The sequence below is a fragment of the Manacus candei genome, unplaced genomic scaffold, assembly GCF_025592945.1.
Source record: "Manacus candei isolate 608988 ecotype Guabito, Panama unplaced genomic scaffold, ASM2559294v1 h1tg000018l, whole genome shotgun sequence".
NCBI classification, from domain to species: domain Eukaryota; kingdom Metazoa; phylum Chordata; class Aves; order Passeriformes; family Pipridae; genus Manacus; species Manacus candei.
Window position 1 is genome coordinate 14,119,529 of NW_026138066.1, and position 26,432 is coordinate 14,145,960.

The following is a 26,432-nucleotide window of genomic DNA, read 5'->3' on the forward strand; positions in this document are numbered from 1 at the left end:
CCCAACACGGGTCATCATCACCATAGTGAGAGCCTGGCCTCAAACTATTCGGTGCATTGGGTGTGAATGAGACATCTCCATGGCACAGCAGTATCCTCCTCCTGTGTGGTCAAAAGAGAGGCCTGTGGGCAAGGACCACCTGCAGGAGCCTTGATTTCGGATTGCATAGCTTCTGTGAGGCTTGATTATTGTGGCTGACTTGCTTTGTGAGGATGACTATCTATTTGCTTTTTCCCTGGCTTGCCCCTGTGCTCAATGATGGGACACTAACCACAACCCTCTCTTGGTGTAAGCTTGATTGAGAAAGAAGTCTGGGCAAAATTAAATCCGAGGAATATTCTGTCATTGAAACAATCTGATTGCTTAGGAACACGGTCCAGAAGCTGCCGCTCTGGAATTTCTGAGCATAAACATCCTGTGGTCAGCAGCTGAGAGTGGGTTGTTTCTCTGGGTTCTAGAATCAGAAGCATCTTTGCTGTAGCAAGGCATTCAAAAACAATTCCCACCATGCTATGCTGTATAGGGTAGCCCATAAGGGGAAGAGAGATCCTCTATGATTCTGTGATCTCTTTTTCAGATGACAGTACTGTACATTGCAAAAAGCTTTCTGAAACAGCTGAAATCCAGACAAGTGACTTCTGACTTGTTAATCTTCTTCTGCCCAGGAATCATCTGTTCTTCTAAATATATTACCACAAGATTTTCTCTTCCTGTTTCTTGTTCTAGGGTAAGACCCCTCGTGACAGGGCTCAGCAAGCTGGTGATCCGGATCTGGCTTCCTACCTGGAGAGTCGACAAAACTACCAAATGGTTACCCACGAAGATCTAGAGACAGCAGTCTGATGTCTGAAAATGTCGAAGAGGATCCTTGGAAGTCTCAAGGCTTCACCTGAGTCGCTCAGGCGTCATGTGAGAAAGAAGCTGATGGAATCAACGTGTCTCTCACTCTAGTGGAAAATACCTGAGGACATGCCACCAGTTTCTAAGGGCTACTGAGTCTTGCCACGGAATGGTTAGGTTCCATAAGTTAGCCCATGATAGATGAGGTGGGACACTCAAAGGTCTGTGGAATCCATGGGCCATGGAAATTTACCGTTATTGCTTCCAGCAAGTAGCATGAACTTCTCCCATGTTCATCTGTACAATTTATTTTAAAAAAAAAGGAAGAAAAAACAAAAGGAAAGACTTAAGAGGGTGTGGGGGAACAAAACTCCAAACTAACTGGGACATTAAAGCACCCAATGAGGCCCTCCTCCATCTTTACAATTTCCTGCATTCCTTTTATTCTCCTGTTCCCCTCACTTCTCATCAGTTAAATAGTACCTGTTGTCTCTGTGTTTTCTTCACAAATGGTCAGGCAGTAGCAAAATATTTGATGAGCTCTGGATGCCCTTAGGAAAAGTCCAGTGTTTTTACCAGCTACACTCCCTCCCTTGCCATCCTCTCAAAAGCTGCATCCTCAGTACCCCATCGCCATGGAGTTTCCTCCCTCTAGGAGAGGATGCTGCCTGTTGCCTTGTTTCCCAGGGTGTGGGGCACAATTAGATTTACAGCAGTGACAAAACCTAACCTCGTTTTTGCTGGGTATGTGGTTATGGTAGCCTCACGATACAGTAATTTGTATGGAAAGGAGTTATATGGGACATACCATGTCGAATGGCAGAGCAGAAAGTTACCAGTAAGGTTTCTCATATTACTTTTGTGTGTGTGTAATGACCGATCCAGTTCTGCTCAGGTTTCAGGCCTTGCTCAAAGCTGATAGTGGTTCTTTAGTCTTGAAAACATGGGTTTTACACTGGAGATAGATTTGTGCAATACTGAGGGAGTTCTGATGGACTGATATATGGACCTAGTGCCCTTTGCATTACAGCCAGAGATAGGAAGGAGGCCTAGAACATCAGTTATCAGCCTTGCTGCTGCCAACAAACAAATGGGCACTGGTCCAGTCGCATGTGGAATAGAAAAACCTTCTTTGACGGAACCTGTAAACTATCTGATTCTTCAAGAGAACAAAGTTTCAGGGAGTCTGTCCCACTGGAGAAGGACAAGCAGCAGCTCCTTGCCTCATTACCCACTATAGGCTCAAAAATGTAAAGCTTAGCCACTGTAAAGGCCCGCTATGTCTTCACTACTCGTCTGTTCTCTGTCTTATAACCGTAAAAGAAGAGAAAGCAAACACACATACACACAAGCATAAACAAAATGTTCCACCTTTGGGTTTCCAATTGCTGCAGATATCTCAGCTGCCAGAAATAACAGAGCTTCCACTTCTACTTTATCTGACCAGTTCCCATGAAGACATTCATGACTGAGTTTTGGCATAATTCTTGTAATACATTTTTGAGTTTTGCTTTGTTGTTTGTTTTGAAGGATCCACCAGTGTTTGCTTTCATATGCCTTGCTAGGTGTAGCTCTCTGGTAGATGATGATCATCAGGATTACATACATTTGGAAACCATGAAAATAACTCAGGTCATTATCCAGATAAGTTTTTCTTCCTTACTAGAGGTGGAGTAAATTAAATTTATTTATTTTCTTTTTCTTTTCTTTTTTTTTTTTTTTCAAACAAGTGATTGTTATGGTAGAGAGGGAGGAGCTGAAAAATATACTTTTAATTTTTTTTCTGTTTTCAAAGGTTCATTTGATATGAGCAAAATATTTCCATAGTATTTCTTCCTCTGGAAGGAAACTATATATATATTTGTAATCTATAGGTCAATGGTGACATGAAATGTATTTTGTCTTATTTTCTGTCTTTCTCGTTTAAAAAATAAAATATGAAAGCCAAATTCCTTCTCTTGGTAGTCATCCAGGGGCTTGTGGAGAAGGTCAGTATGTGTATATATTAGAACAGAATTGGGCAACTGTTAAAATAAAAAATCGGAATATAATTTTGGTGTGGTATGTGAAATTTCCACAAGGAACATTCTCATGCTGTGGTTTCATGGTAGGCCTTGCATCATTTCCCAGCAGTGAGAAAAGACATTACTGTAATATTTCTATATATTGGATGATAATAAGAATTATGTTTCTATCAATTTTACCTTTTTACTTTGTTTTACTGATGTGAGAAACGGAGGAAGCTTCAATGACACCAGGAGCTTAGCTCTGTCCTGTGCTGGGGCCAGTCTGGTGCCTGAGCAGAGTGTGGTCACTGAGCCTGTGACAGCTCCCTGGTCCCTTAGTCCCCTGAAACAGGTGGAGCAGTAAAGGCTTGCTTTAATCACAGGTAGCTTCCAGAGGCCACATGTGAATTATGATAAGGGAGCTGGGTCTGGTCCATCTCTGTCCCCAGTGGTCCTCCCCTTGTCAGGCTATCCCTAGTGCCTGAGAGGTGGTTGCAGCCGTGGCTGGCTCTGGAGCAGCTTGTCAGGATGTGCAGATTTCGTGAGCAATTTTGTGCCATTTGGGCTGCTCGGAGGAACTCAGAGCACATGAGAGACCGTGGCTTGCCTTTTTCCCTGGAAGCTGGAGTATGATGTTATGATCAGAGTGAGCCCATTGTGCCTCTGGAAAGCTGCCCATGCTGTGTGCTCAGCTGAAGACAGTTACTTGTATGATAAAAGCACTGGATAATGATAAAAGGACTCCCAGCACTGGAGTTAGGACAGGAACTGGCTGTATGTAGTGCCTTTAGTATTCAAGCTGTCCCAAAGCGCTGCACACATAATGCACGAGATACTTGTGATGTGTTGTATTTGTAGGTAACAGAACATGTATATTGTTTTCTACAATGGCAAGGAATATCAAAAGTTGGTTCACTGAGGGCAGTTTGGGACCAGGATGCTACAGGATTATTCCTTACCATTTTTGAAGTGTGATGGGATTCTCAATTTTGGACAGCCACTAGAAGCAGGCAGACTCTGTAGCAATCAGTGGTGACCTATGTGTTGAATCTCTGGGGCACTTGGGCTCTAGATTTATCCAGTGTAGTTGTACCTGCACTGTGCAGGGCCTAAATTTCAATGTGCAGCTGGGAATCCACTTAAATTACATCTAAAGCATTTTGATTACTAAAAGTGTCTATTCAGTGGCCGTGTCTATTAGTGTGTGTATATTACTGTATATATGTATATTTATAAACATCAGTATACATATATATAGATGCACACACACATATACACACACACTTAAAATTGTGCCATTTGAATGATAAAGTATCTAGGGATGCTCAGCTACTGATATTGCTGGACTGACAAAATGTGATTTTCCATTTTAATTTGTTATTAAGGGGAACTTTTTTAGTAGAGCTGAGGAGCTCCTGAATTGTTCCGTTGTACTGGTTTTACTATCTCATTTTGGAGTTGAATGGAGGGAAAGAAAATATTTATAATGTTGATAAAATAAACTTACTTTTGTAATTTAATAGCATCAGTTACTCTTATTATTTCATGTTTTAATGCTAGAGATATCTTCCATGTGTTATCCAAGACATGATGATGTCATATATTTTTCACTAATTATAGCATAGAATCATAGAATGGTTTGGATTGGAAGGAAAGATCATCCAGTTCCACCCTCCTGACATGGGCACCTTCCACTAAAACAGATTGCCCAGAGCTCCATCCAACATGGCCTTGGACACTTCCAGGGGTGGAACATCCACAGCTTTTCTGGGCATCCCTCAATACTGTGAGGTGTGAGGTTGAGTTTTACTCATGTAAAACAGGGGTTCAAGACAAATTTTATCTGTTACAAAACAGACCTCAGACTCCAGTGACTCTTTCACCATTTCACATGATGGCTTGCTTGTCTGTGTTTTAGCACTTCAAGATGTCTGTAGGTGTTTTTACTGATACCTGTCACTCTTGCTTTTCCCCGCAGTAGAATTTCTCAGTCTCAGCTCCTGGTGCTATAGCCTGGATTCAGACTACATGAGATATCCCCTGCTACATGAGGACTGTCATGCAGAAGAATCATAGACAAAGAAAATAGTACAAAATTGATGGGGTTTTTTTTGCCATTGATCTTCCCAGCTGTATTTGCCAAGCTGGTGCTGCTGTGTAAGAATAGATGGGGCCCATGATTTTTCTGGTGATGTGGCTGTGGGAGGTTTGTTTCAGTAGTATTTAATGGCCTCTTTGACTCAATTTTTAATTTGTCTTTTCTGTGACAGTGATGTGCACGGTAGTGAAAGTTTCTAACACAAAACTTTATCTAGAAGTGACTATTTTTCTTTCAGCCATCCCAGATACCTCCTGTGAGGTATGCTCATGTGTTGACCCTTCCAGAACGACAAAAGCACGTTGAGATGATCTGACTCTGGACTATAAATTGGGCAACATACATTGGTAGTCTCAAGATTTCTGGGAGGTTACTGGTACTCAAGAAATGTATGGACATGCTGGATATTCAGGTGCTTTGAAAGTACTCCAAGGAAATTCTGTTCTTGCACTTCATGTACTCCAAGAAAGAAACAATTTCTTTTGCTGATCCATTTGAGGTCTGTCATTTTCCTTCCCCCACTTTTTGCTTCTTGTGCACCGACTGACATCCATGGAGAATTGTTTCATAATACTTGTTTTAAGCTTGCTAAAAGTAACATTTTGATCTCCATTTTGTCTATTCTTTTCCATTCATCAGACATTGTTTCCTCTATTTTCCTCACTGAATCTGAGCTAAAGTGACATTGGGTTATTAGCTTCCTAATTAATCTAAAGCATAAAATGTGAATATCTTCAGTCATTTCAGCAGTCCTAGAAACAGCTTATATTCCTGTGCCTTTCTATATGCATGTGAAGCTATAGGACACAGTATTAGAGTGTTTACTGTGGTACTCCTCATTTTGCTTTCTTAACAACTATTTTACTTAGTAGTGGATTGCTATAGCATTAAATTCCATGATCTTCCTGCCAAAATCTGTTGATTGCAATGGCAACTCGGTAATGTGCTAAAGTTTACTTGCTAGCATACTGATGAAGACCGGAATTTTATGTGGAGGATGTGTCTTGAGCTTCAATATGTTAACTTCTTTTGTAAGGGCAGAAAGCAGCTCATGGCTGCACTGTGGAAACGCCTCAAGGGGAGCTATAACCCGAGCCTGCACCCAGCTGTTGAGGTGAACAGAATATATAGAGGAGTTGGAATGTTTTAGCATTTGCTAAGGAGTTACCACTAGAGACAGACTGCAGCACCTCAGCACTTGGCTTGGACTGCCCAAAACCAAGTACTTGGGCAGTTTCTCACTTCTGTGTAAAAGCTGGCTTGAGAGGAGTGAATTACCCAGTGTTCAAAGCTAACCATGTCTACTTGCAACCCAAGTTATGCCATGGCACCAACCTTCTCTGGACTGCCTTCCCGAGATCCTCTGCAGGTACCAGAGCTCAGGGGCTTTCCCTCTCCTTTGTGTTTCCTGTTCCACTGCCCATGATGGTGCCCACAGAAGGTGGTATTTTCTCGTCCCCTGTTCATGTCCTCTGGAGAAACACCCCCTACCTCAGCCAAGGAATTTCCTGGCCCACGTATGGTGCCATTTGTGCAAACGGGGAAAATTCCCTCCCTCGGGCCTTGATCACACCAGTAAATTCATTACATTTGACTTCAGTGATTAGGCAGGCTTAGAGCTGAATAACTTTACTGTATTCAGCCATCAGAGTGCATCTTGTCCCCTGCCTTATTTATAAGGTGCCACATTCCAGTCTCAGCTGCAGTTTCTTGTTTCTCAGACTTTTTTTTTTCTTTAAAAACCCCAAGACAATCTATCCTATGCAGTACACATGTATCTAGTTACCCAGAGAGTGGGGAAGACAGGCAGCTCATTTTAAAACCCTCTCATTCTGATGTAGCACATGATGACTTCTAAAGTCTAAGGAGGGGGATGACTTGAAAAAAAATCATGTGTTTCAACATTCACACATCTATATTTCAGGAAATAATTTGATGCTAAGCCCTTTAAAAACAGTCAGCTTATGTTCTTAGATCCCCTACATGTCAGAGATTTGGGGAATCTAAGAAGGCGGTGATTCTCTTGACAGGCACATACAATTAGTTGAACACCCGAGGAAGCAAAAGTCTTGCTTTGTTCAAAAATTTGTTTCTGTTTTGTGACCTTCATCCACTAGAATCAGAACTCTGACTTAGGAACCGTATTTTAGAGTTTACCAATATGTTAACAGCTCCAGCACTTATATACAAAGTATGTAGAAGCTGTAGCCTTTTGACATGCAAGAAATAAAGCACTACTTCTTTCAGCAATGTAATACTACATATGTAATTGCTTCGTCTCGAGCCAGCCTCCTTTTGCTGGTGAAGTGTAACACCTGGCTCTTCAATTAGTCCCTGTCTGGGAGGCTGCTTGATGTGTAACCTACCACTCAGCACTGTGGCAATCCAATGCTCTGTTATGACAAGTGCTGCAGCAATTAGCTAACTACTAATGCATAAACCACAGTAGCAATTCATTTCTTAGTATTACACTTTATTTTAATGAGAAAATGGCCTTCTGATTCCAACCTTAATGACCTTCAGTTGCCTTTTTTTTGTCAGCCTGTGATCAAGCAGAGGGAGAAAGTAATCTCTGTTCCTACACAGGAATCCAAATCTTGTCTAGGAATGGTACAAACCGGTTAGGTTTGTAGGTATGGAGAAGAAATTCAAGAAGCTCTTGAGCCTGATGTAGCAGACTTGAGTGATTTCTTCTTGGCTAATTAGGCTTTAATAAGTAGTCCCAGTTTTCTAGGGCTGTTGTTGCTGTGTGACATTCACATAAAAAATGAAAGATGCCAAAATTAGAAAAGCAAAAGCAAAGTGAAGGTGGTCCCTGGGAATGGGAACCCTACAGAATGGTTTCCACATTCGTTGCCATTTTCCAGATAGGGAATTGCAATGCTGCCTACTGAATATCACTGTAATTAGTAATTATGTACCATAATTAGATGTATCTACTTGTAAAAATGAGGTGGGTGCATTTCTTCTCTGAGCTCATTGCATCCAATATTTATGTCACCCAGGTGTGGAGGTGTCCTGTTTTTGCCCCCATAGAGATCACCACACAGTCTGGTGGGGAACACCCTCGTATTTGCAAATCTTGAGGCTGCATGAAGTGAGACATGAGTCCTAAGGTGTACAATGACACCTTTCCCTGCTCCTTAGCCATGCTGGAGGTTTTCCTTCCAAATGAGTGGAAGAAACACCACATCAAAATAAAGTGATTGCTGTAGGCTACAAAGTGAATAGCTGTCTTTTCTATCTGGTCCCCCACTTCAGCACTTTTCCAGGACTAGGTTTTTTTTATTTCATCAGAAAGGGAAAACTGTTGATGTACCTGTTTTAATAGGAGTTGGGTGCAGTTGCAGTTGTTTTGTCCTGTGGTATTGCTTCTATTGTAATACTGTCCTTATCCCCATGGCATATGGGAGGAGTACAGTCATGTCAAAGCTAAGAAAACAAGTGATCTTGCTGGCAGCTAATGGCAGGAAGGAAATGAAACATAATATTATTTAAATTTGATTTTAGATAATTTTCAATGCTCTTTGCTTTTCCTTCCCCCCCTTTTTTTTCTTCTCTCTCTCTGTCCTTCATAGAGTTTCTGTATTGAAGTCTTTAATCTTTCATCACCTCTTCTTTCCTTAGCTCATGCTACCTTCATTTTTTGACCAGAAAGGTCAAAATCTTACTCTTGTGCTAATTACCCTTGGGACACTTCTGCTTGACCAGCCACAGATGGTTGAATCTCCTCTGACCATGTCCAGACATGGGTAGGGAATGTTGAAATTCTCTGTACTAGGAATGAGTTGGATGTGCAGTACTAAAGGCTCCTCTGAGGGCAGTTGTAATGCCTGAGTTGTAATCTCGGGATTAAGCAGATGGGAAGTATGATGGACTTGGGTTTTTCATACCTGAGGGGTTGATTTCAACATTTCCAGACTTGTCAATAGAAAAATTCTTTTGTATAATTTTTTTGTTTTTGCTACTCTCATGGTTCTTCCTTTTGTGATTTTCCTGTCAAGAAATCTTTTCCCAGGCAGATTTTGTTGCGTTGCTCTGTGATGTGCTCGCAAGAAGTGTCAGCTGTTTCTGAATGGTAAGTGAGTGTGCTGGTCTCTCATGCAAAATGGCTGGCCCTGCTACTGTATAGTTTTCTGCTCAGCACATATCTCAGAAAAATCACAGGGAGGTGGCAGAGGCTTATCAGTTTTTTTGTTCCATTTACATGTCACTGCAGAGTGATTCTCCTCCATCTGCTTCCTTTGATCGCTCAACAGCTTTGGGAGAAAAGTGGCTGAGCCTTCAAAGCACTAAGCAGCTCTTGGGAGCTTTGTTTCTCCCTAGCTTGCTGCTGCACCTCACAGAGCTGGGAAAGGGAAAGCGGGGAATGCCTTATGTGCAGAAAGATCACCTTACTGGCAAAAGTAACAACTCTCAGAAGGCTACCTATTCCAGACAGCCCACCATGTGCCAGGCAGAGTGTAAAATACCTATGGACATCAATAAGCTTGTAGGAGCTGACTTCCTTTCTTAAGAGCTCTTCCAAGCTCTTTTTGATTCTCTTTCTCGTGCACCAGGACAGGGATTCCTACCTGTTTCCTCCCAGAGCAGCTGTCCTGAGGCTGTCCTTTGTAATGGCTGCCATCTAGCTGCCCTCACACCATGCGTTACATGTGCCCTATCTCCTGTAACTCTATTGGAAAACAAAACAACCAAGAGTTAAAATCCCTTTCCAAATGGACTTGAGAGCTGCCAGCCTTGGCCACTGACCCATCAGGGTGCCGTGCACTGGGGAGGGGAACATGGAATATGACTGCCAACATTTCTCTGTAGAAACTTCCTCAAGGTGAAATGTGCTTTCACAGTAGGGAAATGAAGGTTATTTTTCTTCTGCCCATATTGTTTTGTGTTGTAAACCCTGTGCCAGTCATTTCAGATGCAGCCAGCTTTTTGGAAGCAGGAGGATTTTGAAAGATTTTTGAAAGTCTGGCCAGTGCTGTAGCTGAGGACTTGTGTTCTGCAGCTCCCACACAAACCTTCTGGTGGTCCGTGGAGGTTTCACTGTCCTCTCTGACCCAGTGAACAGAATATTTAGCTACAAACTACAGGCCTGCCTTTGTGCCACTGCTGTTGTTACTTTGCTTCTGCACAGCTTTTAGAACAGCTATGGCTTTGCAGCCTTGCACTAGGAAAAAACAAGATGTCTTGTGGGAAAACATGATTCTCCTATGGACACAAACACTCATCAAGTTGCAGGTGTGTGGTAATAAAAATTCAATGTACATAAATACTGAGCTTGGTTTATGAGACTGTCACGGCTAGCTCAGTGGAGATTTATATCAAGCGAGAACTGACCTGTTGTTTTACTGCAAAACATAAAGGTTATGCAAAAAAAGTCACTGGATTTAATGATATATTTCTGTCTTATAATAGTTTACAAGTCTAACTGTGTGCCACATGGTTGTGTCATGGAATAGGGAAAGTACTTGCTGTGTGTTATAATTTATCATCATGTTTCTCTGGACGTATTGTGGTCAAAGAGATAGAACAGGAGGTAGTAAATCAAGGGTTTGAGATTTTATTCCTGCCACTTTCATTGAGTCATTTTGGGTAAGTCATTTAACCTTATTGTGCCTTGGTTTTCTTATCCGTAAAATGGGGATAAGATCACCTCCCAATACACAGACAGGTAATGTGTTTCATGTTATGAGCCAAAATCTGCTGTATATTAACTATTTTTGAGTTGGGTTTTTTTTGTTGTTATGCCTTGTAATGTTGCTCACACATAGTATCCTGCTTCTTTTGGAGCCATTTTTTGAGAGACAGTGAGAGTAGCCCTGTCCTATGCTTTTTAGTTTAGGTGGCTTAAATTGAGATAGTAAAGAGTGCTTGAGGATCACAATTTTCTAATGAACTAGTTTGCACTTCTCATGCTTGATTTCTGTGTTTGAGCTTTCTTGTATTAAAATTTTTAACTCAGGTGATATTTCAAGTCAATTAAAGCATTCAGGTGGTTGCTTTGGCTTCAGGGGAGCATGTTGCTGAATTTTAGAGCAATTTTATTATCGTACTGAGTTCATTGAGCATAGAATGTTTCATTTGGAAGTGTCCATCTCAGAAATGCCACCTCCCTCCTATCATGTTGGTATTACAGAATATTGTTTAAGAGTCCAGAAATCACCACTTCAGTTCGTTGGTGCAAAAGGTTTCTGGGGAATGAAGAGATTCTCTGGCCTTCACACTTCTGGTCACTGGACAAATGGGAGATTAAAATTGATAAAGAACAAGGCCAACGGTTAGGAAAGAGTTAGGGAATTGGAGGTGTCTTCTGGAAAAAAAAAAGAAGGCTAAGAAGGAGTCATCATTATGTGGGATGGTGATGAACAGACTTGTGATGGAAAGGCTGAGTTTCCATTGAGCTACACAGTGCTGCTTCCTGGAGATGATAGAGAAAGGATAATGGACAGATTCTGATCTCCTCTGCACTGAATTCACTCCAGGTGACCCAAGATGTGACTGAGGTCAGAATCTGGACCACTCCATAATGTGTCTGGCCCTCTAAATAGAGTAGTAAAGTCAAATAACAAATGTGCATTTTTAACCAACATTTCATGGGCATCCAGAGTTCTAGTATTTGTATATATCCTATTATCTGATTCCACATCTGTTCCAGGGGTTGTAATAACATCTCAAAGGGCTCTTTTATGCTACCTGGCCCCATGCATAATGCTCTGGAGCTGTGCACCTTGAGGCTGCCAGCTGGCAAAAGGAATCAGAGGCATGCAGCAGTACCCATGAACTAAGGATATATGTTTAACAGAGAATCAGAGTACAGATAATAATTAGTGAATATGTGATGGAGGAGAGGTTTTTTTGTAACAAAGTAAGAAAGTATTTTTTTCCATGATTTTCTTGCATTTCCTATTTATACAAAGTATCTTGATCACTGTGTTGCTAAGTAAGGAGATTTTAAACTGGGGGAAGGAAGAAATACGTATACAGTGAAAGAGCTGGTTACTGTTCCTTTTGGATGCTTTTTCTGTATTGTGACTTGTGTGGAAATGTACAGAATAAAAGTGAAGAAGCGCATGCCTTGGCTGGGCTGAGTTTCTTTGTGTAATTTGCCAGCAGAGCTGGGTTGCTGTTTCTGGCAGAGTGAAAAGACCAGTGTGACTTGAAAGCTGTGAAGAGCTAGGGGGAGTGAAGGAAAGGGATGCAAGAGTCCAAATTCTGCATATATGTGTGTGTGACTGTGCAGGGAAAGGATGAGAAGGGTGCGTTAAGCCTCAAGATAAGCCAACTTCACGCTCATGGTAAAGAAGAAGGTTAATGATACATTTAACACTTCCAGGGGAATCTTCTTGGTCCCCTAGTCAACTCAGATTGTCAGCTCAGCATTCAGTGAGTGCAGGAGAGATCCAGCAGAGATTAGCAGGACTGTAATGTAGGCATATAGGTCACCTCATGATCTTAGTTATGCATCTCAGGAGTGTTTCTTTGGTGCATTCTCTGATTCACCTCTGTATTATCTTAGGACTAACCTATGAACATATAATGACTCTGTTTCTGCCCAGCTGTGTCTGACTGAAGAATTTTGTCATGGCCATTCCTTGCTTTCTTGTCTCCAGCAGCTGCCCTTCCTGCCCCATTAAGAAGTTTCTGTGCCGTTTCTGACACCAAGGATTTGTGACCTCTCTTCCATACAAGTCAATGTTTCCTAACCATTCCCTTGCCTCCACTCTCCCACCCTGAAATCATATTTCTGAATAATTTTGTGGTGTTTCCTTTGTCCTGTCTCTCTGGGACAGCCCCTGCCCTAAAAACACCTCCCTCGCACATGGTTCTGGCTCCCTCCTACGCTCCAAGCCCTTTGATGCTCAGCGCTGTTGCCAGCAGCCAGCTGTGTGCTTGTCTCTTTTAAAGGATATCTTAAGCCCTCTTTTCCTGCTGTCTCAGAGAGCCTAAGAATATTATTATTAATAAGAATAGTGCTAAAAAGACTAACTGTTCTGCCTGTGCAGGACTGGCTGGAACTGGATGTGGATGTGACCTCGTAGTGGGTTACCCTGCGCAGTGAGGAGGCACTACCAAGCAGAGCTTTGACGTCCATAAGCACTGTGGTACAAAGCACTAACCCCTCTGGGGTCCTTCACAGTCACCAGCTGCACCAAATGGCTGCCAGCTGCTCTCTGGAAATGTCTGCGGAGAGGAGCTTTTTGATGTGCTCAGAGCTGCCCTCAGAGCAACATCTGGAGGTGTTCCACCACCTGCAGGCAGAGCTACTCAGTGGTACGTTTAAAAAAATGAGAGTGCAGCTTTACATCCTACTAGTTTTGCACCCCAAATTCTTAAATGTGTGTGGCCTTGCACGTGTGTGTAGTTCTGAAGAGAGTCCAACTGCTCATTTCTCATCCATTGTAATTTCCCCTTGTTAACTCAGCATCTCATCTATGTTAGCTGTTCCTAATGCAGGGCTGGTTTCTAGCCAACTTAACCCTACCAAAATATTTAATAAAGCTGGTGAAATTCATAACTATATATATACATACTATATACACACATATATAAATACCTATCTCACATGCTAATGTACTTTCTTAAGTGGGGAATTCCCTTTTCTACAGAACCTCTCTTTACATATGAAATGTAATAATTTTTCTTTAAAAAGCTAAAGCTTTCATAGCAGGAATGTAACTACAATGAAAAAATAAAAATCCGTTCTTGGGAGGAAAAAACCCAATCCTGACAGGAATCATTTGCTTTGAAAATAAACCCCAAACCCCTGCAGTTTCACTGCAGCCAAGTGACTTCAGAATTTCCCTGCAGTTAAAATGTGGTTCTCTCTAACAAGGGACCTTTTAAACTAGGTAGTGATGCTTGTAAGAGATGTTGCCAAGGTTGTTAAGTTTAAAAATAGGTAAATATTGGAAGCAGTCCCATAATTTCAAGGTGTTGGATCTCATATTTTCACATTCAAGGCTTGATATTGATACATAAGTATTATATTTGCAGCTGTATTAGTTCACAGCAGGCATACCATGGCATAAGAAAACCTTCAGAGATGCATCTTCTCTTCTTCTGTCCCATCTATCCACAATCTTAATCAGCACTAGGGTGTGTGTATTTGCCAGGAACTGTTTTTATGTGAATATGGAGTTTAAGTACCAGTGTGTCAAGTCCGTGGATTCTGCTGCTCTCATTCAGTAAGGCAAACAGTCCTGCAGGTATTAAAGGTGAGCTGTGAAGCCCAAGACCCAGAAAAATAAAGGGTTTGTTTTCTGCAGATAAGATGCAGGAGTTACCTGCTGGGTGTTAAATTCAGGTGGACAATCTGTAGACGACGGGAAGTCAGGTAAAGCATTGCTTGGTTAATATCTATAAACAATTTGCTATCTAATCAGGAAGCTGACAGAAATTAGTAGGATGACTGTCAGAACTTTTGACTGCAGCCTCTTTCCTCCTACATTTGCCACCAAGTGTGAAGAAGAGATGTAAAAATGAAAGAATAAGATTAAAAAGGTAGTTCTAATGATATTTTGGATCCTGGAGCCCCATCCAACCTGAACAACCTTGAGTCAAAAATGGTGATATATGACTCAGACTAGTGTTTGGTCTCTAGATTTTGGGGGTTTTGTTCCTGATATAATCAGCCAGCAGGCTGAGGATTATGTTTCTAAGAAATAGGGTGTGATTACCTGTCTGCTTCTGTTAATGCCTGTATGTACCACATAAATTTCTTTGCTGACAGAACTGATGATATTCTAACAGGCTCTGGTCTTTCTCACTCCATTTATGAACATATACTTAGCTCCAGGAGTATCTGTGTTTTGCTAATGGGTCTTACTCTGATCCCTGAAGTACATAATAATGGGATGCAAGACTCCATATAAATATAAGTGGTTATTATTCTGGCTGTTCACTCTTTTTCCTTGTTTCTCCCTTCTGTCTTTTGTGAGTTGTATAATAGAAGGGCAGATATGGACAGTCATGTCCAGTTGAATGAGATGATCATAGAATAAGGGGTCACTGGATAACTAGCAGTTTCTCTATTAAAATTTCTCTGTAGTCTTTACATTTAAAGTCATTTAAAGTTTTCCATTTTAATTTTCAGGTATGTACCACCTAATGTTGCTGTGGGGGCCTGAAATTTTGTATATATTCACAGACCTGACCAGAATTAAAGTTATGGTAAACCAATGGACAGCTTACAAATTGAAGCTTGTGATTTGAAGTTTCCCCTAATACAGAACCGAGAGAGCAGTGTGTCTGTAGCTGCATGACTCTACAAGTCACCCTGAAATTCTTACACTGGATTTGCAGTGAAGCTGATTTTTACTTGCAGTGCCCATCTCTGAAAAGTGACCTCCTGATGGGAGAACTAGTTTGGTATTGCAGTGCTCTGCAGATGATTTGAGACTTTTTTTCACACTTTAATAATAAAGGAGATCAGATTTGTATCCAGAAGTCAAGCACCTCTGTGCATATGTGGGGGAAAGAGAATAAGGGCTAATTAGGATTATGAGGCACCGTTTGATTTAGAATATTAATACTTTCCAACCTTCTCTTATTTCAGATTTCTTTTTTTTTAAGTTTCTGTAGTTTTCTGTAGTCTAATTTTGAAAAAAACAATACAGGATCTGGATTATCTTTTTGTTTGGTTGGTTTTTTGTTACTAACAAACACTGACATTAATCTTTCCAGATTATTGATTCACAGATCCTTCAAAATGACAGCCTTTTTCAGTGTCTCAACTCAGTCATCCAATACAAAAAGACTTCTGTAAAAATGACTGTGTATGTGAAAGGTGAAGGGTCTGGAGCATGAGTCATGAGAAGCAGCTGTGGCAGATGAGTTTGTTCAGCCTGGAGAAAAGGAAACTCATGGGAGACCTTATAGCTCTAAATTTCTTCACTGAAAGGGCTGTCAAGGACTGAAACAGGCTGTCCAGTGAAGTGGTTGAGTTGCCACCCATGGGGGCATTTAAAAGGTGTGTAGATGTGGCGTTTAGTGATGTGGTTTGGTGGTGGAGCTGGCAGGGCTCACTTAATGGCTGCACTCAAAGGTCTTTTCCAACCTAAATGATTCTGTGATTCTATGAAGGTCTTGGATCCAAGGACTTGGGAATCATGAATTATTCAGAAACATAATTTTAATTTGCCAAAGTTAGTTTCTCTGCATCAGATTCGTTCTTACTACTTCTGCCTTGGGGAGATGAAGCTTTCTGGTGTGAGACATTAATTTCTGCTTCCAGACTGTTATGCATAGTTGTCTCAGATTTGCACCTTGGTCCTACTCAGACTTATTGAACCTTCCTGTTGCTGCTTCTCTTCTTTCCTAACCAATATGGGTTTCTTTTGCAACTCTTTGCTACCTATCCTCACTAGATTACAGAAACAATTTAAGCACACAAAAGCAAGTGACTATGGACTTCCTCCAGACACACAGCAAGAGATGTCTTTTTTACTCACGTGGAAAGAAACTTAGCTTAGGCTCCATAGCCTTAGTCAGCATCTAATCAACACCCAAAGCTTGTTTCGCGAAAGGGGAGGTGGATGCTACAAGTTCAGTATATTCTTTTGTGGCTGTTTGCTTACAGGCAATGCATGCAACATCTTTTTCTGCTAAACACAGCAGAGCTTCTTAATTACAGGGGGTAAGTTTTTTGTTCAGGGTTTCCAGGTCTACCAGCACCATGAGACTTGTTCAAAGCCTTTCCAGGTCAGAGAAGCTGTAGTTACTGTCCCTGAAATTATATGGGAAGGGAAGGAAGGGGCTATCTCTCGCTGCATGACTGATTGCCTTTACAAATTGTCTTTGCTGTTCCTAGATGTCTCACATCAGAAATAGGCTTAGCTGCACCTCCTGTTTAATGTGAGAGATGGGTTATGGCTCACCAACTGTACACAGATCTATGCGTCTGCTGCACCCGAGATGGATGTGGGAGTCATCATGAGTAACATCCCACAAGAAGGCTTTAGGAACTGAAGAAAGCTGTCTGGATCCCAAAATTTCGGTTTGTCAATGTGCAGACTTTCATGAGAAACCTATTTGCTTATTAAAACACGCACTGAATTTCTACTATATGCTATATAATTTTTGTATACATATATATATATACACAATTCTTATAGTACAATCATAGGCTAATATAGGTTGGTGGAGAAGTCTGATCCAGTCCTGTGCTCAAACCAGGGTCAACTTTGAGGTTAGGTCAGGGTGCTCAGGGTTGGATCATTGTGTATGGTACCATTATTTAGGGTCTTATCAAGGCTTTCCTGAGGTTTTTATAAAAACTGAAAGAAAGAAAAAAGTACTTGTTGTAAGGACCCAGGATCATGAGTAGACACATGGGCAGCTATTGTCCCCACTTCAGTAACTTGAAGCAACACAAAATGTATGTGATTTGCAGAATCAGGAGCCGAACATACCACAGACAGCTAGAGAGGCTTACTCAAAGGCACCCAGGAAATCAGTGCTTGAAATAAAGCACAGACCTGCAAATAAGTCCTCTGGCTCTCACTGTGTTAAATTCATATCTGGCAAATCCTATTGTATTGTGTGTCTCCTATTAAATTTTCTAGTTTCTGCATTCTCTTCTGCTGATGGTTGTTTCATGAACTTATGCACTTTACTTTGAGTTGCTAGGGTTGTTTATTTTTTCGTTCCCTGAAGCTAAAAGTTGCATCCCTATTGTGTAGAAAATAGGAAACAGATTTGTTCTTCTCAAGTGTGTTGGGCCTTTAAATGGAAACTGGGAGGAGAATGAGGGGACAGCCTGCAGCCCTGTCACATTCTTTCCATTGATACACATGGACACCAGGCAAAAGTCTGATTCTGAACCCCCAAAAACAATAGATATGGAAATGTTTTTCTCTTTTGTTTAGTTTTTCTTCTGTCCTTCTTAAAGTGAGCATAGTGCTGGAAAACACTACAGGGCCTGGTCTAGGACTTGTGCTCTCTGTTACTGCATAGAGAAAGAGAGTTACCCCTCAAGTTCGAATACCAGCATACTGGCCAACAACAACAACAAAATGGTTTTATCTCAGTGTGAACTAAACATAACATCATTAAAAAATGATCTGCTGCAGGATACAGCTGTGTTCATGCTTACCTAAATATGGCCAAGCAGTGTGTTTGACTGGAAGGAGCAAATGGATCTTCCAGACAAGCAGGTAAGTAATTCCTCATCTTCCCGCCACAAGGGTAGGGGGTGTAGGTTCCCATGAAGGTGTCATGATGCAGATACTGCTCAGCAGTCTGACTCAGGCCTCAGTCACCACTGGCTTTCAGTCCTTTTCTTGTCACCATTTTCTTCATTAATCATGAAATAAGAGAGTCTAATGAGATCTGGTGCAGCTGTAAGACAAAAGAGCAAGCAGTGCTGGTGTTGTTTGTCATGGGATGGGAGAGGGATAACGCATAGACTGTTGCTCTGAAATATTAATTAACAAGAAAAAAACAACACAAAAAACTAATCTACACCAACACAAAGAAACAAACTTTTGGCAAAAGTGACTTATTTAGTCTTCTTCATATGTCAATAACACAAATGTGTTTCAGAGGTCATAATGCAAAATTTGGCACCAGAATGGTGGTAAAAACCAGCAGTTCAGTCTTGTCCCATGTCTCAGGTATTGATGAGATGTATGAAACAAGACTTCTTCAAGCTGGAGGACATTTGGTTAATGACTTTTACAGTTGTGAAAGCTAGAGTTTTCACAATGTTGGTCTAGTAATTCTGCACAAGGGTAACAGGAAATCACTTTCCATTTTCTTTAATTTGTCTTCATTTTTTTAGACAGTCTGAGCTTAAAAGCGGTCTGTATTCTGAAGAGGTTCCAATTGCAATGCTCTTCCTCTTGTCAACTGCCCCGTATAACAAAGCCCCTGAATGTTAAAACGATATTGTTGGTCTTTCTCAAATTCTTTTCAATAATCTTAGTGGGTGAGATTTGAATTTTGAAAAGCTGTAATCAAATGAAAGTTTGAACTAGTAATGGTTTTTTGACATCTTGAGCGATAGCTTGATGCTCAGTGAGTTTAAGTATCTGCCATCCTGAGGTTTTATGAACATGTTATCACAGCCTAAGAAGGTGTAAATTCCAAGGGATTTACCTGTTCTATTTGTTTGATTGTTTTCTTTAATAACAGTAAACCCAGAAAAATTTGCCTTAAATCCCCCTCCTAGAACAATTCTCGTAGCAAAGTACTAGGTAATTATTCAGACTCGGTCACACAGCTGGCTTATTATGTTACTGGGGAAAATCACAGGTGAAAATAGGCTCCACAGTGAGGAGAGCTTGAATGAGTGTCTGCCTACAGTTTGATCTGGGCATTCCTTACAGGATGAATCTGAGTTCTAGACAGGCTGGGGGGAAAACAATCCAGCTGTGAGGGTTCACCTAGGATTGAATAAAAAAGTTATCCCTGTTATTAAACCAGGATTCCGTGGAGGATGACTTTTTCCTGTCCAGATCAGGTATTGTATCCATTTGCAGAGACTTCACCCATCTTCATTTTTCAATTTCATGAATGAACAAACCCCAAACCCCCACACTTGCTGAACAAGTTTATAAATTCCCAGCACTTCTTTCATCATCGGAACAACCAGGGGAAAAACACTATATAAAGAGCATTGAATTACATTTGTGACCTGGTCCTATGACTATGCTTCAAAATTAGGTGTTTTTCATTTTTTTGTCCCACACTGTAGAAATAATTTAAGACATAAAGGGAGTATCATTTTACAACATTCCAAAACAATAATTCATCTGGAAAATTAATGGTACCTGTAGATGCTAGAGTAAAGACAGGCAATGCAGCTATGAAAGTGCTCCTCATTTCCTATCCCAGACAGCTGAAACAAAACAGATGTCACACAGACTCAAAAAAAAAAGGGGGGGGGAAAGTTAATCAAAATCTAAAACATCACTAAAGAAAGAGTTCAGACAAGTGATGCAGGTTCATAGACTCATACAAACTGCTTGTAAAACTCCCATGTTTTCTACCTCCTGAAAATATATGATGAAGGAAACATAAAAAGGCAAATTATACTGGAAGAATGAGTGTTTTGTTAAATATTGTGAATATTAAATATCATACTGCCTTCAGGCAGTTAACAGTGGTTCCTAACACAAATCTGGTGGTGTTTCTGCTTTCAACTCTGACAATGGTGCAATTTCTAGACATATATTATTTATACCATCCAAATCAGATCTTATATTAGCGTCATTTAGACAAAGAGAAGGATGTAGGTTATTTAAAGCGAGAGGGACAAAGGCTGAAGAGGGAGATAGAACTTAATCTAACTGTTTGGAAAGGTCTACTTTACAATATCTTAGTGTTTTGGTGGAATAATTGGAAAAAGAATAGCCTGGGGAGGCAAAAACAATTCTGAAGAATCTCTTGTAGTGTTGAAAAGCAAATTGAAAGAGCAAGAATATTGCTAATGATGTACAAGTTGGTATATCCTCTTAGGTTCTGCAAGCTCATTAAAATAATTTCATCAATAATGGCATATATTAATTAGCATTAATACTAAAAGTAGAACAAAAGGGACCTTAGCTAAGATTGTGTTCCTTTTTTTTTTAAGCATTACATTTATAATACTAAAAGATCACGGGATCTTCAAAAGACATAAGGTTCCTGATGGATTTCAGAAGACAGAGGATGAGATGTTCCTATCCCTTTCTTGGTAGAAATAATAAGCCAGTAATGACCAAAAGAGCTGTGTATTCTACAGAGTTACCCTGAATTTTCCTGCTCCTCAAAGTAGAAGTAAGTATCTTTGCTCAGATCCAACTCCTTTTAGAATCTCCATAATTTCACTTTAAAAATGAATGGTGAAAGCAAAATCATTACCAGCAATAGCTGCGGTGGTTTTATCAAAATGAGCCTAAAATGAGGATTGTTTAAGTGAAGTCAGAATTGATTCTGCCTGGAAAGATATCTTCCCGTGTTATACTCCCTTCAAATTCCTGATGTGCAGAGGAACCACTGAAGTGAAGAATATACTGGAGGAAAAAAACCAAAAGAACATGTAATGTAGGTGTGGTTATTTTCTTGAGTCTTTCTCACTATGTTGACAATTCCAAGAATTAAAAATGTGAAGAAAACAAAAAATAAATCTCTCAAAAGAGAGGCTCCAAACATTAAACATTTATATTTATTATATATTATACCATAAAAAATTGTGATACACAGTTTAAAACATATTCTGAACATTTTTATTTACTCTGGATTTTTTTTTAACAATCTTTTAGCATTTATATTCTTAACTTTTTCTGTAAAGGATGACTGGAAGAATCAGGACTTTCTCCCCATTGTTTGCATGTCCACTTTTTACTATTGAAAACTGCATGTCTAATGCAATCACATAATGCTGAGAACTAGGTCTTTGGGGAAAAACTCACATCATTTAGCAAGAAGTGTTAGCATTGCCCATAGTAATCCCCATAATTCGATATCAGCATGAAATTTTTAATGTGGATGTTAAAGGGTTTTAATGTGCTCATTTTTTTTAATAACAGCCAGTCCAGGTCGAGGTCTGTGAATGATGATGCCATGTTTTGTTAAACTCCTGAGCATGAAAACCTAGATCAAGCTGACATTGAAGCCAACACCATCCCACAGGAGTTTCCATCAAAGATGTATTGTGCTTTATGAGGGCCATGCAACTGGCTCAAATCTCAAGCAAGCAATTGCCAGTAAGTTAAGAACAGATGTACCTAATTTTGTTCTTATGGGGGAAAAAAATCATGGCCATTACATTAACTAATGAGGTATTGCACATGCACAGGTTATAACTGTTTGTCTTCCAGTTCCTATGTTTCAAACAACAGACCTTTTATGTTGTTTTCTCATTATGTGTGTGTCTATATATACATTATATATCTACTAAATTTCCCCTTTGCCACAGTTGTTTCTAAAAAATGGTAGCAAGGAAAGGGTACTACATAACCGTAATACAATTTCACTTCTTATTTTATTTTCTCAAGAAAACATCTACCTAGCTAGCTATCATCTAAAGTGATTTTCAACCCTGTCACCATCAGAAGCAACCATTTTAGGGCCTGAATTTTATTATGTCCTGACAACTGTCAGTCTCAGTGCATGTTTACCACAGTGACTGCTACTAGCTAAAGTGAAGCAAAAAAACCTCCGTTAGCATACACAAGCTTCACTGTAACCACTGAAAGCTGGCGAGCTCAGCTGTGAACTGAGGCTAAGCCACCAAAGTCTTGGAAAGAACAGCTATAAAGAACTCTCAGTAATGTTATTTCTGAGCTTGTTTGATAATTACTTGTTAATATTATATTCTCGGTGTTCCTTCTATTGCTGTGATTTCACTAAAACTCATAATCAAGGATTTAGCTCTCTGTTCTGCAGTTGCTCTGAAAGAGAACATCTCATCATTTGATTGCACATAAGAAAAAATTGTCAAAACCACTTATATTTGTCTTTAAATGTGTAGTTTAGCATCATTATAATTACACAGGTGAACTCTTTACAAATTGACAAACAAATCAGTTTAGAAGGTGGGAGACCATTTTGATAAGGGGAATTTCTTCTTTGTTCATACATCCAGCTTAAATTGTGCTAGTTGCATCATACTGTGGATGCAGAGGGTGTTGTAATGGTTGCTCCCCACAATATTACCAATTCAGGGGTATATATTAAGAAATATTTCTTTAATTATGTAAGCGTCATTGGATTGAAAGGTAGTGATTATGTATTTCAAAATGTGGTTACCATAGTTTAACTGGAAAATGGTTGTGTGTCATGATTCAGCTTATAGGCAAAGGATCAGAATGCTTTTCATTTTCTAATCATTTGCCCACTATATAGTTAGTGCCTCTAATTTGTTATCGCTGGCTTGCCACTGAGAGTAAAATTGACCATTTCAGTTCAGTGCCTAGGGGAAAGGTATTTAGAGCTATATCTGATACTAGCTGATTGTTTTAATGAAGTATCAAGGACTGATTTGGTGGGATTATAAGTACTATCTTCTCTACTTCTAAAGCCAGTCCTTTTATAGAGTAGTTAGGCATGCAGGTATAGTGCCTTTCAAAAAAGAGGTATTAGCAAATCATGTTCTTCCTGAGAAAAACTGAAAAGGAAATTTACATTCCTTTTTTTCAGTAATTTTCTGCCATAAGTTTGAAACAACAACAACAACAACAAGTCAATTTTATTGATTATTTTTCAGTGGAAGAACATTTTGTTTTTGCATTTTGCTTTGATTTTCCCACAGAAATGCATAGTGACAAAACCCCAGAAAACAGAACAGAAATGGTAGCTATTGCTCAGCCCTTCATAATAAAATGCCATTTTGTTTTTATTTATATCTCTCCCTAAACTGTAAGACAAGAGTGAAATGAATGTGTTTATATAGGAAAAAAAGTGATAATGTACTCAAAGCAGCAAATTTTTTATCATAGCTCTTTTATTTTAATGTAATAGACTTTGAATCCTGGATATGTAGGACTTCCATTCTAAAAATTGCCAGCACAAAAGAAGAAAATAGTGAGAGAAGCCAACATATGACGAACTGTCTTTTAAATTCTGGGGTCTGGAAAAGTCTGCTGTGTCACATTATATTTGTGGATTTCCAACTGCAACATGCAGATGTATGCACATGAATAATTTTCAGCAGAAGAGCTCTAATCCCCTTGTAGAAAATAGAGTCAGTCAAATGTGTGAAGTTACAATATGTATTCATGGTTTGGTGACTGAAGCTTAAGATTGAGTTCTGGGACACTGACTTTGTTTTCAAATATCTTAAGTTTTTAGCATATGTGCTTGATTGAATAACTCTTCTGGGTTCATGCTCTCTGTTTGCTGTCTTCCACGTGCATCTAGAAAATGTGGTTTGTTTGTTTTTTTAATATGCTGGATTGCTTTGATACTAAAGAGTGAGGTATAAATTATTGTTTTTGAACTCCATGGATTTTTCTACTCTAATTATAAGATTGATAGTCTCTCTGACAGTATTGTGCGGGCTTGAAATGAAAGATAGAGTGAGAAGGTACACAGCTCAGAAGTAGTTGATTTCAATCTTCAATGCATTCACTAAATAATTCAGCATCACTAATGGAAATCTGATCTTAGCACGGGAGTGGGGATGCAGGGCACTCAGTTACCAGGGTTTGGCAGCTCAATAGCTCGGGAACAACTATGGAGCAAAAGGTGAAAACACCTTTAAACTATTGTAGAGTTCTCTTCTTTGCTTTCCTGGAATCATGTTACGTTTTCCTGGAGCTGCTGTTGCTGATGGTGAGGAAAAGCAGTGAAAGAAATTGATATTTACAGTGTAACAAACAAACAAGGCAAGCTCAGCTCCAGCTGATCTAACTGGTGTGCAAGGGGTGGTGTTTACTTTTTGAAAAGTACAGCCTCATTCTACTCAGCAGTGGGACCGAAACCAGTGTAGATCTTCTTGCAAGAAAGTTTCATAAAGCCTTGTCCTCTGACTTTCTGAGCTCTAGAGTCAGAATTTTTTGAGGGCATCTTTGGAAGTACTCCTTTTAGAAGCTCCAAGTAGTCTCCTTCAGGTGGCTTGTGAAGTGATTACCTAACAGTAACAAAGAGCCTGGCTTTAAAGAGAGAATTTGGTGTTTACATTTTTTCAAAGGAAAAAACCCCACCTAATTGAAAGGGAATTTATTATGGGCGCTTTCTGCATTTCGGCAAAAATTGTTTCTAAAGGTGAGAGCTCCTTTCCCCAAAATGGTCTTAAACTTTTACTGTTTGAATGGGGATTCTAATTAGGATCTAATACTTTTGGATTGTTTGTGAGAGCATTTGCACATGGCACCAATCAAAAATCCTTTTATAGCTTCTTATGGCCCTAACCTTCACTTTTCCTTTTTAAGAGATAACTCAGCCCTGTCTTTCTCATTTAGGTTTCCAATTTTTACTTTGGGTAGCAAAGAAGGTACATGAAGACAGAAACTGGACTTCTACAGCTTCCAGTCCATTACTCACCTCTGTTTTTTGATCAGGGTGAAACAAACAGCAGCTACAAACAAATGTTCAGGATTTTAAAGGTAAATATCCCTGACAATCTGCAGCAAATTCTCCTTTCTAGGTTACCTTTGTGTTCAGAGCAGAAAAGTAGTAGTCAAAAAGTATTTTTTCAGTAGGGGTTTCTCTACATGTCACTGTATATGTTGACTAGTCTGTAGTTCCAGAGATCATGTAGCAAATATATAATTGTCTGGGGAAAAAAAAAAAGTCAAGAGAGACAAAACAGCAGAGAAGATCTGGAGATAAGATTCTCCAGCTTTACCATTCTTTTAATAATGAAAATATCCCTGTGGAAGTAAATGGTCATACTTATCTTTCATCCATCCCTTTTCTCCACTGTCCTGCTCTTTCCCACTAGGAACCAGCACCATAGACACCTTTAAGGCTGTGACTAACATATAGTTGATGACTTTTTATTGGCAAAAGAAGTTACATTGGTCCTTTCAAGATTGCTGTATTCACCAACTATCTCAACTTCTGTGTCTTTATGAGTATCTCAATAGCAAAACTTCAGTCAGGAAATTGAAGTGTTATACTCCATTAATATCAAAGGTATCTAACACAGTGGGCAATTTGAGGCAAAGAATATTTTCCTGTGTTTTACACTGCTTATTGCAAAGGAAACCTCAGTTAAGCCTCAAGGTGCCATTGAGACAAATAATATGAACATTAAAACATATTTACTTTTTGTCAATCAAAAACCTAAGTACTCTCTTTTTCAGTCATAGTCCAGACCATAATACGTCCTTTGAGAAGCTCTGCTAACCTTGTCTGCAGTTTTATTTTGGAGATTCTGAGTCAAAACCCAAGCCATATCTCTCAAAACTAGTTTCTGTGCATGTCAGCTCAGTTTCAAGAGAATAATTTCTGAGCTACAAAAAATTGTAGAAAATCTGTGACCAAATTTGGTCAAAGATTATCTGTTGGCATTGCTTCTAAAATTAAGTGGCCAAAATGAGGATTTTAACATCATGCACATCTTTGTGAAAAGCAGTTGCTTTCTGCAGAAAGCTTCCACTGTTTTATGAAAATGTTAATTTTTCAGTGTTTTGGCTAAGACTCAGATTTCTGTAAGGAAAGTGAGAAATCTCTTGACCCACTTCGATGAAATCTTTTTTGGTTTCAATCAAGGTGAACTTACAGCCATTGTCCTCTTTCCTGTTTTGTTACTCAGACAGGATTGATCACCTGAAATGTGCTATTGTGGTTGTATGGAGAATTTCTGGGGTTTGAAATGTGTCAACCACTACCAGGTGTTTTTTGATGGAAAGTTTCTTTCTCTAAATGTTTGTCGTGCTTAGCACCATGATGTCAGGATTTCACTGAGAAGCCCTCAGAAAGGTGCAAACTGGCATTCATTCAACCTTGCATGCTCTGAAATATGAATACTATTGAGTGCTCATTTCCACTCATCCAGCTGCTAGAAAGTATTTTCTCTCCATCTCAAGACATCACTTTACACTGCAAATCAAAATTGT

At 39.7% G+C, this 26,432-nt stretch overlaps 1 protein-coding gene across 5 annotated transcripts in view; it reads left to right on the forward strand.

Annotated features, from left to right (window-relative positions):
* The window catches only part of DGKI (diacylglycerol kinase iota), a 216,614-nt gene extending 204,606 nt beyond the window's left edge, over positions 1-12,008 (forward strand). For all 5 annotated transcript variants that reach the window (XM_051784753.1, XM_051784747.1, XM_051784748.1 and 2 more), the window contains one exon: positions 727-12,008. In XM_051784753.1, the coding sequence (XP_051640713.1) occupies positions 727-843 (117 nt within the window). In that variant the 3' untranslated portion in view covers positions 844-12,008. The remainder of the gene's footprint in view (positions 1-726) is intronic.
* The last annotated feature ends 14,424 nt before the right edge of the window (positions 12,009-26,432 follow it).